Genomic DNA, 15,843 nt, shown 5'->3' with positions numbered 1-15,843 from the left:
GTTGCCAAGCAGAGATAATGCTAACACCGCAGCACAATGGCAGAGAAAACAAGAGCATGCGGCACGGTTAAATCAGCTCTAGGGGAATTTACACAGATGCTGTCATGTTAACAGAATGCTGCTTTTTTTGACTGTTCTGACATGCACTCGAGCACCACAGCGATTGTATACACAAGCACAGTTTAGAAACACCAACGTGTTCTTCTGTGAATGTTTGCAAAGCTAAAACCCGGTCTTTACTATGTTCAAGTGTTTAACTTCACTGCAGAACATGTTGTTCATATATGTATATATATTTATACAGTGGGTGACACTTTAAAAGGAGCATTAATGCTGCGAGTCGTACCGCCGCCACACTAAAGGCGTAAGAACGTGTTTTTAGGTAAAACCGCAGTTTGCGACTGTGTCGCCAGAAGGCACAAAGGGATAGGATGCGTACGAACAGAAATATAATTTGGCTGTAAATACCCTGCTACTTGTAAATGAAGATGAAACAATGAAACAAAGCATTATAATTCCTCCATTAATCATTAAAAACTTTTTAACAAGCTTTGTTATCATTGTTAACTTGTTAAGCGAAATGAGGATTCATTTTGGAAAGTAAAATTAAAGAAATAGATAAAACGAAAGTACAAACATAAATACAAATAAGTAGGCCTAAATATATAAATAAAGCAGTGTTTTACCCTAAATACAGAGATGTGCAGTATTTTTTATTTTAAAGTGATAGGACTAAGTCAGTATTTGTATTTATTTATTTGACGCTGGACTACAAAACAAATTTATTGTTGCATGTTTTTTTTCTTGTATGCCAAACATAATTAGATACATGATAGTTGGTAAATCTCCTACTGTGAATATATCAAAACATTTTTTTGTTGTTGATTATATGCAAGCTTAACTTAATTTGAACAATTTTAGAGGTGATCGTCTTAATATTTTAGTTTTTTTAGCACCATCAGATTCAAGATTTTCAAACAGTTCAAATATATTTTCATATCAATCTCAATTTCAGATAAGCGATGACGGTAATGATACTGTTGTTTTTGTGGTCCAGGGTCATATATTTTTTTATTTTACTTTCAATTTAGTTTAACTTTCTAGTTTTAGTGTATTTAGTTTAGTTACATCAGCAGAAAACTGTGCTTGATGGTATCATTTAGAATAAAAAATGACAGCAGTGTGTATTATTATTACTATCTAGTGGCATTTTTTTTTATTAATAACATTATAAAATACAGTATTTTTTTAAATTGTATAGTACTACTGCAGTAAGTAACATGTTGTTATAAATTTAATTGCCTTTTTGTTATTTAGTTTTTATATATAATAAACAGAAATTTTACACAGAAATTAGATACTTTCTATTTAATATTTCATTTTTAAAATGAAGTAATAAATAAACTGCTAAAAAATATTTTCTATTTTTTTTAGATCAGATTTAAACAAAGCTCATTAGCGGGTGCCCTTCCAGCTGCAACTTTGTTCTGGGAAATATCCATAGACACTCTTTCACATACATAAACTATGGCCACGTTAGTTAATAAAGTTTACCTATAGCGCATGTTATTGAACTGTGGGGGAAACCGGAGCACCCTGGGGAAACCCACGCCAACGCGGGGAGAATAATATTTTACTATTTTTCAAGACTTCTATACAGCTTAAAGGGCAATTTAAAGGCTTAACTAGGTTAATAAGGGTAACTAGGCAGGTTAGGGGAATTAGGCAAGTTATTGTATAACGATGGTTTGTTCTGTAGACTATCAAAATATATATATATAGGCTAAAGGGGCTAATAATTTTTACCTTAAAATGGTTTCTAAAAAATGTAAAACTGCTTTTATTCTAGCCAAAATAAAACAAATAGAAAAAGAAAAAAAAATATTATCAGACATACTGTTAAAAAATTTCCTTGATGTTTTGCTCTGTTAAACATCATTTGGGAAATGTTTAAAAAGACAAAAAAAAAATAAATAAATAAGAAATTAAAAGGGGTGCTAATAATTCTGATATAACTCTAATAATTCATGTAAACACCCCATCCCCCCAGCACTATTAGCATTGTATTATTGTTAATTTCTAATGTGCAACTCTAAAACTATTAGCAAGTAGTTCCATACAATGTTTGTAAATTACTTTTTATTTAAGTACTTGTATTTACTTTAGGCTGATACAGAAAAGTTGATATGCAGGCTTGTAAGATTTTGACATATTTAACAACATGATATCTTTTATAGATATCATAGGTTTATAGCTATTACCAATTTTGAAATGTACCATTAAAATAACTGATTATTATTTTAGGTATTTCATTATTATTGATTATAATATTGATTATAAAATTAGGTAGTTAGTCATAAATTATTATTTTTAGTTTAACATATTTTGTCTAGTTTATAAAGCCCTCTCCATTTTATTCAGCAGTGCATCCGCTGACTATACTACACTCTCTGCAACAATACTGACATGCTTTGTGCTTCTCAGCCAGCCTGATATAAGATGAAAGCCTGCATTTTCCGGCGATGCATGAAAGAATTTGTGGGCAAATGTTCTATGGCAGACGACGGTGGCAAAATACCACAAAAATGATGATTTATTTTGCTCCAGATTCCTCCATTGCATAGGAGGAATGGCAAGCCACGGGACAAAAGATTTTGCAGGGAAACCTCAATGGCCATAATGAAGGGGAGCCTTGTTTTAACATGTCATTAAAATGATTCTGCATCTTGCTGCAATCTGGGGAATTACAGTCTGTGCCCGTATAATACCCGGACTGAAAGTTGGCAGTGACCACCAGGTGGCAATCTGTCAACAGCCTGACGTATTTGTGCATTAATGGAGACTAATACAGTCAATAATAGGCATGCGGATAAGGGTCAGACCACTGAGTGATTTCCAGTCTGCATAAATTGTAATTTCAGGTTTTTAGTCTTTCTGGTTTCTATAATTGACCAGTGTGATAATAGATAGACAGTTTGCATTTAGTTTAAGGGTGCTGAGCGGCTTAAATTTACAGTAGGTGTGTTTTTTATCATTTACTCGACTTGGTTTAGACAAAAACAGTATTTTTAATTTTTAAAATTAAAGTCATTAATGTTACAAGTCCTAAAGATAGTTGTAAAGTAAATCCATGAACAATACAAGGGAGTAAATGAACAAATTATGTTCTGGGTTTAAATACCATGTGGTGGACTTAGTGATTTAGGGGGCCCTAAGCAATTCCATGTATGGGCCCTATTGAAACTCAAAATTCTCTTTCTCGATCTTTTTTCCATGTACAGTATGTTAGTTTTTTTTTGTAAATAAACTACATGTTAAAAATATATTTAAAGTATATTTTATATAATTAATTTTTAAAAGAACCTTTATTGTCTTAATTTAAATTATATGTAATAAATTCACAAGTGAAAATACAAGTTCACAAACTATGTACAATTAATTAACCAGTTTTGTGATTTAATTTTAATATATATATAAAAAAAACATTTAAACAAATTCAATTCACAATCAATTAAACTAATCCTGTCACCATTTTTCATATGAATTATTGCTGTTTGTGAATCGGCAGCCATTACTTTTCACTGGGAAATGTTATTTATCTCTCTTAACACTTCATAGCACTCAGCATCTGACTTGACAGGTGTTTCAGCCAGAAAGCAGGATCGCTGGGATTAGCTGTTTCATTGTTTGTCTTGTTTCTACTTTTTTCCCTCAAATGTTCTCAAACTTGTTCTTCCTGCACACTCTACCTATCTCCACCTCAGCAGCTCTCAGTCTTTGAACAGCGGCACTCACACCTCGCGCATGTGCAGTATGGAAGGAATGCTCCATTATTCATGGGGGTTCCCGGATTTGAAAATAAGTAACGCTAAAATATTAATGGTTATAGACAGATTTTACAACATATGATACAAAATTTGTTAAAGGGCTATATGATTAATATAAGGCTTCTTGGCATTGGTCGGGGCCCCCTACTTCCCCGGGGCTCTAAGCGGCTGCTTACCTTGCTTATTGGTTTAATCCGCCCCTGTAAATACCACAGTTTTGAGTTGAGATCTCACAACTCTTGAGTTTACATCAGATTTTTCTGAGTTTACATTACATCTCAGTGTTTATTTTATTTTTCAGAATTTTGAGTTTAGATGTCAGAATTCTCCATTTACGTTTCAGAACATTTTTTTTTGTACAAAATTCTTAGTTTACTGTACTTCTCAGAACTTTTTTATTCTGAATTCTTAGTTTGCATCTCAAAACTTTTTCCCCCTCAAAATCTGCAGTTATATCTTACAATTCTGAAATAAATAAAATATTAAATTAAACTAAATTAAACAACATAGGCTCATTCTGAAAACATAGCCCTATATACATTTTTGTAGATCCCGAATTATGTAGCCAGAAGTACATATGACTGCATTCTGTCTTTAAAATGAACGCTACGGGGCAGTATGATGTCGTTCCTTTTCGCACTAGCATCTGACCCTACCTTGATATGTAGGGCTTTCCCGCGGTTACCAGTTTGTAGCGTACGTCGGCGGACTTGAGGTGCTGAGCGGAGTTGAACACGACGACAGGGTTCGAGTTCGGTGAAAAATGGTTCCAGAAAAGGGGTAAGACAAAAACAGAAGCCAAAAAATTAAATAAACATGTAAATAACAGGGTGAGAATGTGGTAAAATCTGTCAATCTGTGGTTTTGAAAACACTATCGGGATGGGGTAAGTGGGGTTATCAGTCGGTAGGTCTGTCAGTCAACAGCGGCCTCTGGTGGATTTCCAGGAGAAGAGCAGGCACTAATGGCACAATTTTGAGATGTTTAATTAATGAACTACACTATAAACTAGTGCATTATAAGCTTAGAATTCAGAAAAAAAGTTCAAGATGAAAACTCACAACTATGAGTTTATAACTGACAATTGCTAATTCTTTTTGTAATTAAAAAACAAGTTTCCATAGTTCCATACCACTTCATGCTTTGCACTTTTTAATGAAAGTGTAAAGTGTATCAGAGCCTGAAAATCTCTGACATCTGGTTCTGATCCTGGTGGCATCCTGAAGACAGTTTGAGTAACACCGCTGGTTAAGCAGAAACTAGTCTGTCTGAGGTTCCTCTGACAGTGGCAAACCAAACATGTTATTAGATGCTGAGAAAACACCACTGAAGTGTATCTAAAGCCCGGATCAGTTTAGCGTAGCATTGGACGGTGACATTGATTTCAGTCACATAGATGTGTTTCGCCTTTCACTCAGAGGGTGGATTCCTGTTACTGTAAATGGTGAAACACTTATCCCCACAGTCTAAACATACTGGTAGTCGCAGCAGGAGCGTACAGATAGAGACAATTTTCCGAGGAGAACACTCTTCAAATTGGTCTGTGGGCACAGCTATTTTCTCTGAAAAAACATCCCACAAATCTAGCAGAAGGAACTGTGGTGGAAACGCCACAGACAGGTTGAGTGATCATTAAAAAAGAAAAAAGTTTGGTTCCTCTCAGTGTGAGTTTTTCTTTACAGGCCAAAAGATACTGGAAGTGTACCTCCTGACCTTGGTTGATTATGTCTGTTATGTCTATATGTTGGTCACACTTTACAGTAGCTTTCGTTAGTTAATGTATTTACTAACATGAACTAATAATGAACAATACTTGTACAGCATTTATTATTCATAGTTCAATATTTACTAATGCATTATTAACCTCCAAATTCATAGTATTATTTTATGCACCGTGAGTTAACATGAACTAACACTGATCAACTGTATTTTCATTAATTAACATGAACAAATGCTGTGATAAATGTACAGATGATTCATTGTTTATGTTTGTAAATGCATTAACTAACATAAACTAATACAACCTTATTGTAAAGTGTTACCATGTGTACTGTATGTAGCTGCAGAGGATATTCTCAAAACTGTAAGTCAGTCATGAATAAGGATGCACAATGTTAAGAAAAGTTTGATAAAAAAAACACACACACACACACACACACACAAAAAGCCAAAATGTTTTTTTGAAATATTGGCATATTAGATATCAACCAAAATCCAATATTTTGGAAATATTAGTCAAATGATGGGATGATAATCAATTTCACACTCTCTCATCTCTGTCTGAAGCATGCTTAGCATGCTTCATGCAGGTGAGTGGGCATGACAAACCACCTGTAGAGGACACACTCTACTTTTAGTATTGCGAAGAAAAAAAAGTTTAGACTTGTAATAATAGTTACTATATAATGATGCTCTCTGATGATTTAAAGTGCTTCATTTTTTCCTCAACAAATTCACATTAACAAAAATTTAAACCTCACGTTGTGTTAATCACATTTACACACTGTCCTGCCATCAAAAAAATTGATCTTTTTATTTTACCTGATTATTTTTGTTTGTTTTTCGTATCCGTAAAAAGAGTTTTGAGATGTGAGTTGACAGTTCAAAGCCACCTTAAAAGCAAAAAGGCAAAATTCATGGCCAATAACATTCATTACAGGTTTAAGAACATGCTCAACAGTGCTCCAAGGTTAGCATGAAATGGAAAAGGTTTTTAAATGTTTTTTTTATTTTTTAGGTTTTTAATGGAAAGGGTTTTAAAAATGTAAGTACTGATGGGTACCAAACTTAAAGTGCAGTAGGTGATTGTCTTCAGAAACATTTTTTGTTGTGCTGGTTGAAAATCTCCTTACTGTCCAATAGAAATGATTAAAGTAAATGATCTAAATGTATTTATATGTATTTTATATTCTGGGTAAGGAATAAAACACAAAAATGTTCATTCAATTAAATATTGTCAGGTCGACATTTCGCATAATTCTGATAAGTAGCTCAAACAGCCTGTCAGCAAATGCAGATTCGAACTACTACATAGCCGTTTACGCAGATCCGCCGTTTTTGCATACACACACTGCTGGTTCAAGTGCACACGAGAGAGAGAGAGAGTGAGAAAGAGAGAGAGAGAGTGTGAATGGTAAAAACATGCTGAATTAATTCTTTTTAAAATCCTGAATAAATATTGGAGTGACTTTTGCACGCTGGAGGAAGGATTTCTTTTAGACAGGTAATGTTCTGTTTGAAAACTATTTTAAAAGCTGATGTAGATGCTGTTGTTGCAAATAGGTTTTATGCACAGAAGTGTTGTTCAGCCACTGAAATCTTCCGGTGATAGATTGAAGTGACTACTTTCAGTTTCGTAAGGGACATTTTACAGCATCGATGATGTAGATTTTTATTTAGTTTAACAACAAAACATCAGTAAATGGCGATATTCCGCCTAGCCTGCATTACTGAGCTGAAGTTGCTTTTATATTCACATTGGTTCATTTTGAACAATGACAACCTGTGACGTGCTTCCTACATATATTGTTTACCATGCTACTCTGAATATTCGGTCTGAAATAGCATGTAATTATGGCTTCGTAATAAGTGTAATTCCTGCACACCGCCAGCCAACCACTAGTTGCTGAGTGAGGGTTCTGCTGTCATCTTTAAGATGCGAGTATTCGTGTTTCAGGAGGCATGGCTTTGGACAGCAGGGGAGGGACTGTGTTTCAGAGAACTTAAACGTCAACATTGATGACATAACTTTATTAACTTACTAACTTATTCCCAGGGCAGTTTATATCGAAGTTTATATTTAGCCACACCATATCGGTGTTTTGTAACACCAAATTTTTTACGAGGTGGGTCGTTAGCCCAATGCTCCATCCCCAACCTTGAAGACCAGTACATATACACATACACTACGGACAATTTAGCTTACCCAATTCACCTGTAGCACATGTCTTGGACTGTGGGTGAAACCAGAGCACCCGGAAGAAACCCACACAAATAAGGGAAGAACATGCAAACTCCACACATAAATGACCAAGCCGGGACTCAAACCACTGACCTTCTAGCTGTGAGGCGACAGCGCTACCCTCAGTGCCACCCCTGACATAACTATAGTATATCATAAATAAAGAGAAAAAGTTTAAGATGCAAATTTACATACGCAAGTTTATTTATATTGGCTACTTTGTGAAGTTTATTCATAAACTAATTTCGAGAGGAGCACGTGATTATGATTGAACACGGCTGGTTCTGCATTAGCATGCATGATCCACCAATCAGGCCATTCCTAACCCACTATAATGAGCCAGGGTTTTTTCACTATAGTCATCTTTGATTTGAAGAATCCCCCCTTCCACCTCTACCTTTTCACCTTTCCCTCCATAGGGCAGCACGGTGGCCCAGTGACTAGCACTGTTGCCTCACAGCAAGAACGTCACCGGTTCTAGTCCTTTAACAGGCCGGTGGTCGTTTCTGTGTGTAGTTTGCATGTTCTTCTCGTGCTTGCGTGGGTTTTCCCCGGGTCCTCCGGTTTCCTCCCACATTCCAAAGACATGCACAAGAAGTAAATTGAAAAATCTAAATTTTGCAATACAGGTAATCTCTCATAATGCAGCATATCTTTTAATAGCATTCAATTTTTAGTCATTAGCTCTTATCAAAGGGGAGTTGTCAAGATCTACCTGAGCTCAAGGCTCCCCTCGCCCTCCAAACGGGAGGGAGCCCAGGGCTCAAGAACCTTCGAGCTCAGGGCTCTCTCCCGGGGCAGCATGCCAAACTTGCTTATAATCAATCATCAGCTAAGTGTGAACTCTTAAATGTAATAATGTTCTTTTTCAAAGTAGCGCCGGTGGAGGATTTTGAAACCTAATATTCGCTTATAAATATGGTTGAGAATTATGGCATAATTAAAATGAAGTTAACTTGTTAACAAAGGTTTGGCGACTAAACCATGCCTCACTTTGTCTTCTAAACCAATCACTTACTTCCCTAAACTTATTTAGGGCAGACCAGCCGTCTAGCACTGTTCTTCTCGTTCTTTCGAACCCACCCTCTATTTCCTTGCTTCCCATTCACAATCCTATAACCCTCTGTTCACTCTTAGGTTGAATTGGGGGGTCCAATCACTCTAAAAATATTACAGAGATGCAACCCCTACTCTGAGTCTCTGGGCATCATCGTAAGATGCCGATCAACCTACCTACTTGTTCACGGTTTATCCTATTACTTTCCTTCCCCTGCACCCTACTGTTCGCTTATCGTCCCCTTCATCCCTACTTCCCTACAATAAAGTTCAGCTCAAAGAGTGGCATCGTCCATGCCGGTGAAACATAAAATAAATAAAAAAATTCCAATAAAAAGCATGAATTGTGAGAAGCTATAAATAGTTTAAAAATTAGTTTTCGATTCTAAACCAAAGGGTGTTTAGAAGGTCCTAAAACTGCAAGTCAGTCATAAATATTAATGACATTGTCTTTGAACTTACTGCATGATTAATAAGCAAAACCAAGTGCATTCGAGGTCACGCCGTGAAAAAGGAATTGCTTTGTATCGTTCCTATTTCCCCGTGAACAATTAGCAGCGCGAATAATGGAGCGACTGAGGACTTGGGGTTGTTTACCACAGCTAATCAGTCATAAAACCCCCCGTGCACAATGACCTGCATCGTTTAAAAGCTACCGTGAACCTGCCTGCTGAATTAAATATGAGGAAAGTTAAACGCTCAGATGACTATATCAGCAATACGTCTAGAAAATACCTCTACATGGGCCTTTCTGCTTCTTCTGTACTTTTATTTCGAGATAGTCTTTTTTTAAGCAGATGAAAGATGTTTATTTGTGGTACGCGTTTACAGCGAGTCGCTTTGAATTTAGTGGCTGCTCAGCAGGAGGGCACTGGCATTAACGTTAGAGTAGAGAAAGGCTCCTCTGACAGGCCTCTCTCTGCGGCAGAGTAATTACAAAGCGGAGACGGGATTATTGTCACGGATACTTTGACGCAGGTAAACTGCCTCCCGATGGTGCCATGAAAGTTTAGCAGCGGCCTCCTTAAGTCCTATTGAAGTGGCTCTGTTTTGATTGTTATTGCCACATTATGAGTCCTGATAGGCACTGCAATGGCTTGACAGCTTCAGAACAGAGAAAATGTCCTTTCCCTTGTCACTTGGGAGAAAAAAATGTTTGTTGTGTTATTCCTCTTTTGGTGTCGTTTCCTGTCTGCGCTTTAAGACGCTGTAACTTGTCCCAGTGACAAGCTGTTGTGTATGGAAGCTTATTTTGGACATGAAATACAAAAATAAAACAGGCACAGTGACTTTTATGTCACAATTATGAGTTGTTTCTACATCTCTAAACAGACCCCCTAGTTTTTTTTGCGATTTTTGTGATCGCTAAATCCAACGCAAAATCAACAAAACAAACAACAAAGTTGATCTTTTTTTGCGATCCTGCAAAATTTAAACGCAAAATATTTGCAAAAAACTAATTATCCCATAAAACATCCAATTCTAAATCATATGATCAAATTACATTTATTAAAATTTCCAAATAATTGTTTTACGTAACTTTTAGATAGCATACGTGACGTGATGTATTTGACTGTCTCTCGAAAAACGAAAAGGGGAGAAGAAAAAATTATTATTATTATTTAATTCTGTGGTGGAAACAATTGAAATGTAATGTAATTCAAAATTCCAAGAATAAAAAGTCATAACTGAGAGATGCAAATCCACTAATATGAAAATAAATGCAAAAAAAAGGTAGGATTGACGTTTATAGTTAAGAGAAAGGAAAATTAAAAAGTTGCAGTTTTTAGACTCACAGAGTCAAATACTTGATATAAAGTTGCAACTGAGCAAAAATAGTCAGAACTTTGATATTAAACCTAAAATTGTGGAAAAAAAATCTGAATTGTTAAATGCAAACTTAGAGTTTTGGCTTACAATTACTATAACACACTTAAGGCTTATTCTTAAATACAATGGTTTAAGAATACACTGACTTAAATACTATGAGAAAAATGTCCAGAAAAAGCCACAATTTTGATTTTATTGCAGAACATTAAGTTGAAAAGTCTTATTAACAGTATTGTTAGATGTGAAAAACATTTATTTTTTGTTGCTAAAGATGATCTTGGAGTTATTAAAAAATATTAAATATAGTAATAAAAATATAATCTTACAGTTTAGATACTTGCAGTTAAATATAATCTTGCAGTTATTAAAAAAATAATAATGCTTGATATAAACATGCAGTGCCAGAATTCCACATAAGTTTCCATAGTTTTAAAATTACAACTGTTTTCATAAATGTTAGAAAGTCTCTTACACTACTTAGACACCATTATCATCACAGATATTTTGACGCAGGTAAACTGCCTCCTGATTATTTCCAGAAAGTTTAGCAGCGACCTCCTTAAATCTTTTGACATGCCTCTGTTTTGATTGTCATCGCCACATTATGAGTCCTGATAGGCACTGCAATGGCTTGACAGCTTCAGAACAGACAAAACGTCCTTTCCCTTGTCACTTTGGGGAAGTAATGTTTGTTGTCTTATTCTGCTTTTCATGTCACTTCCATCTGCACTTACAGAGACAAAGTTTTCCGATTCTCTTGATGTGGTTAGTATTCACAAATATTTGCATGTGTCTGCATTTATAGAAAGAGTCCCTGAAGGTTTGAAAAGACTTTTATAGCCACGAGTTACATTGCACAAGGAGAACTATAAATATGTCTAGTGTATTCAAATGAAATTACTTAAAAGAGGCTGTTGTCCAGTGTTATTAGGGTTTGTTTTTGGCAGATTTTTAAGGAAGTGGTGAAAAACATGCATTTCTTTTTTTTTTTTTTTTTGTCTTTCAGTGCGTGTGGGATCCATAAAGGCCCTTCTGTAGGGGTTTCACTGCCAGAACATAGCATAAACTAGTGATAGATTATATACAAGTCATTGAAAATATTTGTAGAAACTATTTGTTTTGGTTCTGTGTTTCTGACAAAATAACAAAAATGACCATGATTATTTATTTTTTATTTATTATTAAAATTATTACATTATATTTTTTATATTATTTTATATTATTTATTATATAATATGTTATATTACATGATATATTATATTGTTATATTTATATTTTAATAATAATAATAATAAATACTATAAAATATTTTGATACTTTATTTTTATAATTAACATTAGCTAAATAAAATAGTTGTATAATTTTCATAAAGTATTATTATTATTATTATTATTATTATTATTATTATGCTACAGTAGATGGTTCTAATTTTTCCATTATTCTTATTCATTTTTTATTCTACTTTATTGTTATATTTATGTTAGTTATCAAACATATTTTATTTTTATTATATATACATTTTTTTCTATTATTACTGCAATTACTACTACTACTGTTTATACAAAGTTTTTGCAATTTGAATGTGTATAAAAATATATATTTTTCAACTATATCCTTCAATTTCAAGCATTCAAATTTAATTTAATTTAACTGAATTGAATTTATGTGGAGTCTAAATGAGCCTCCTTTAAAAACATTGTGATAAAACATGTCACATTATCGTTTATCAACACAAGCTCAGACTCAGTACTTGATTTTTGAAAGCGAAAAGGCTCAGTCAATGTTTCTCAGCCAGAGTGAACAGCAGACAGTTGCCACGGCCACATGGGTAAACAAACAACTGTGGTACCATGGAATGCTTCAAAATATTTACAGTGGAGTAACAGGCGGGATCATCTGGACATTTCTGCATAGCACAAATCGTTCTCAGCTGGAAGGGTGAACCTCAGCAGCCAGGCTGTACTTCCATCACAAGACCTCTTGCTTCTCTGACTGGGGAAAACCATTATCTGAGACACATAAGAAATCTGTTCTCTTCATTGACGACTCTGAATTGTATTTTAGAAGGAACCATTTGTATTTTGAGCAGCCCATGGTAGCATCAGCTCAATTTAAACTGTCTTGCTGCTATTAGCAATGCATGATTGGTCATTTTGATGCTATTTTATATTTAGATGATGCTCTGACATTCTGTTGACTATATGGCATTTGCATGGCAACGATCAGTATAAGTAGACTGTCTGTTTAATGTCTGTTAATGCTTTAGTTGTATGCACCCTATTATACAGTGTCCTTCATTCACATTGGGGAAAAAAAAACCTTTATAGCTCTACCAAAACCCCCAATTTCATTTACAACAGAAAGTGGCCGAAGATCCTTTTAATACATAACTCCTGCTAACTGGAACAATCTTCCTTCTTTTTTAAGATCAATTAAGACAGACTTTTCAGGACTAATTTATCTTTGTTTTTGAAAACAACTTGTAAATGTAATTGGTTCCAATCTAAATGCTTATTATTTAATTGTATATCAAATTGTTTGTCATTTTGATGATATGTTATTGTTTGCCCAGGTTGTAAACTGTGGGAAATGTTTCAGGTAAGTTGTACTGCTTGTTTGTTTTGTTAGCTGTATGTTTGTAATGATGTGATGTACTCAGGTACCCCCTCGAAAAAGAGATGGTTCATCTCAAGGGGCTATCCCATTCAATAAATACAAATTCTTGCAGTGTTGGCGTGGGTTTCGTCCAGTTGCTCCGGTTTCCCCAATAGTGCAAAGACATGCGGTACAGGGGAATTGAATAAACTAAATTGGCCGTAGTGTATGTGTGTGCTTGTGAGTGTGTATGTTTCCCAGTACTGGGTTGCAGATGGAAGGGCATCCTCTGCATAAAACTTATACTGGATAAGTTGGAGGTTCATTCCGCTGTGGCGACCACTGATGAATAAAACGACTAAGCTGAAAGAAAATGAATAAACGTTTTCCCCTGCTATCTATGACTAGAATAAACTCTCAAGCCACATTTTGCTCACAATTCACCAGTCCACTAAAAGAAATGTACATTTTTAGCACATACCTACGAGCTACAGCTAAAAAATTAATATACGGTCTAATGTATAATAATGACAAATGCTGAAAGGTGTAAAAACCCTGCGGAAAATCCACTTGCATGTGATTTCACAATGCCACTGCACATTAAAGATAGAGACAATTTCTGATTAGGCTCAAAGGTTACATTCATGTTGATTAATAACCGAGACATGTTTCCTTAGCAACCGCGACGTGTGTTGTCATTGGCCCCAGGCTTTACCCGAGTCAACTGAATACATCCTGTGATTAGCGCCGACTGAGACACTCAACCACGTTTCCAGTAATAGCCTCATTTTGAGTTGTATTTCCTATCAATCTATCAGAAGCCTCCAGGTCCCAAAACGTCTTTCGTCTAGGCCACTTCAGCAAATTAAAGAAGGATTCAATAAGGAAGTGTTTAGGTTATTAAATATCTCTCGTGGAGGCTCTTTTAGACTAATTGCAGTGATTTTAAAATACATTTATGTTGCGTTCATGTCAGTGTGTCTGTGTAAGCGTATTTACACTGCAGATAATAGCGCTGTCACATTAGACATCAGAACAATCACCTGCCACAAAAAAAAACAAGACCTGCCAGTATTTGACACCACCTTGCAGCTTTTGTTCCATCGGATTGAAATGAACGATTGCGCAACAACTGTCATTTTCACATCTGACGTCAGTGTGGCCCAAGATGTTGAAAAGAACAAAATGTGCCTTTTTTTCCTTCCTGCCTGAGAGTGAAGTATCTATATGTGTGTGCGCTATAAAAATAGCATTGCTCATTTAGAATGACATTTATAATGTCAGTGATTTTAAACTGACAAACATATTTTGCAGTCTTGCAGAAAAAAGAAAGAAAGAAAGAAAGAAAACATCAGATTCTTACTCACCATGCCATGGTTTAGCCACTGAGGTATAAAGTTGTCCAGCAGTCTTGGGTAAATCAAATCTCTGTCGTACAAGTAAAGAGTCCAGAACATGGTCACCACAAACTGCAAACACAAAGACAGAAACTGATAATGAATCATCAGATCCCAACAACAACAACAACAACAACAACAACAACAACAACAACAACAACAACAACAACAACAACAACAAAATAAGTATATCCACAGAATTCTTATTATATAATCATATAATATGAATATATATGATATGTTGGGCAAAGCAGTGGCTCAATGTATAGCACAGTCTCCTCACAGCAGGAAGTTTGTTGGTTCGAGCCTCGGCTGGCTCAGTTGGCATTTGGGTGTGGAGTTTGCATGTTCTTCTCGTGTTGGCGAGGGTTTCCTCCGGGTGCTAAGTCATGCGCTATAGGTGAATTGGGTAAGCTAAATTATCCTTAGTGTATATGTATAAATGAGAGGGTATGGGTGTTTCCCAGTAATGGGTTGCAGCTGGAAGGGCATCTGCTGTGTAAAACATATGCTCAATAAGTTGGTGGTCCATTTACTGACAAATAAAGGAACTAAGCCGAAAATAAAATGAATAAATGTTTAATTCTAGTATGCAAATTGTGACAAAGCAAAGGGGTTCCAGCAATAATCATTTTTCAAAACATCTTCTTTTGGGTTCAATGGAACAAAACAGCTCAAACAGGTTTGCAACAAGTGAAGGGTGAGTAAATGATGACAGAGTTTTCGGTTTTGGCTGAACTCTCCCTTTAATAAAGGTTAATTGCGGCTACATTTTATCTTCAGAGGAACTTCATAACTTTTTAAGACCTTTCACTCCCCGCAAAGCCTTTAAATTGAGCCCATTCCTCTCTCCCAGATTCCCAGCAGGTCTTCCGGCAGACTGCCTGACTCCTGCTTCATGCCAGCACATCTCATTATGCCGAAAGAGTTGAACTCTTCTAATATCCTCTTTGATTCCCTCATCTACAGGACACAATCTCTGCACAAAACCATGACAAGCACTAGAACCAGCCATGAGCACAGCGAACCAACGCAGGGAGCTTGTATTTTCATATCAGCAGCACACAATAATTAATCCCATGGAGCTGACTGCTTCTTCTTCCTCACTTTTATCCGGCATTTACTTGGAGCTACAGATGCCTTGTGTGCAAAAGGACAGTCTTAAGATGATGAGGAC

At 35.5% G+C, this 15,843-nt stretch overlaps 1 protein-coding gene across 8 annotated transcripts in view; it reads right to left on the bottom strand.

The window, feature by feature from the left end:
* The window catches only part of aig1 (androgen-induced 1 (H. sapiens)), a 252,745-nt gene that overhangs the window by 52,711 nt on the left and 184,191 nt on the right, over positions 1–15,843 (bottom strand). For all 8 annotated transcript variants that reach the window (XR_012395980.1, XM_073933551.1, XM_068215678.2 and 5 more), the window contains one exon: positions 14,637–14,738. Coding sequence is in view for 7 of the 8 variants with exons in the window: in XM_073933551.1 (XP_073789652.1) it covers positions 14,637–14,738 (102 nt within the window). In the remaining variant the exon portion in view is untranslated. The remainder of the gene's footprint in view (positions 1–14,636; positions 14,739–15,843) is intronic.

Source organism: Danio rerio, chromosome 20 (genome assembly GCF_049306965.1).
Source record: "Danio rerio strain Tuebingen ecotype United States chromosome 20, GRCz12tu, whole genome shotgun sequence".
Taxonomy (NCBI): Eukaryota; Metazoa; Chordata; class Actinopteri; order Cypriniformes; family Danionidae; genus Danio; species Danio rerio.
Note: the sequence above shows the minus strand (reverse complement) of the source record. Positions and strands in the feature narration are given on the sequence as shown.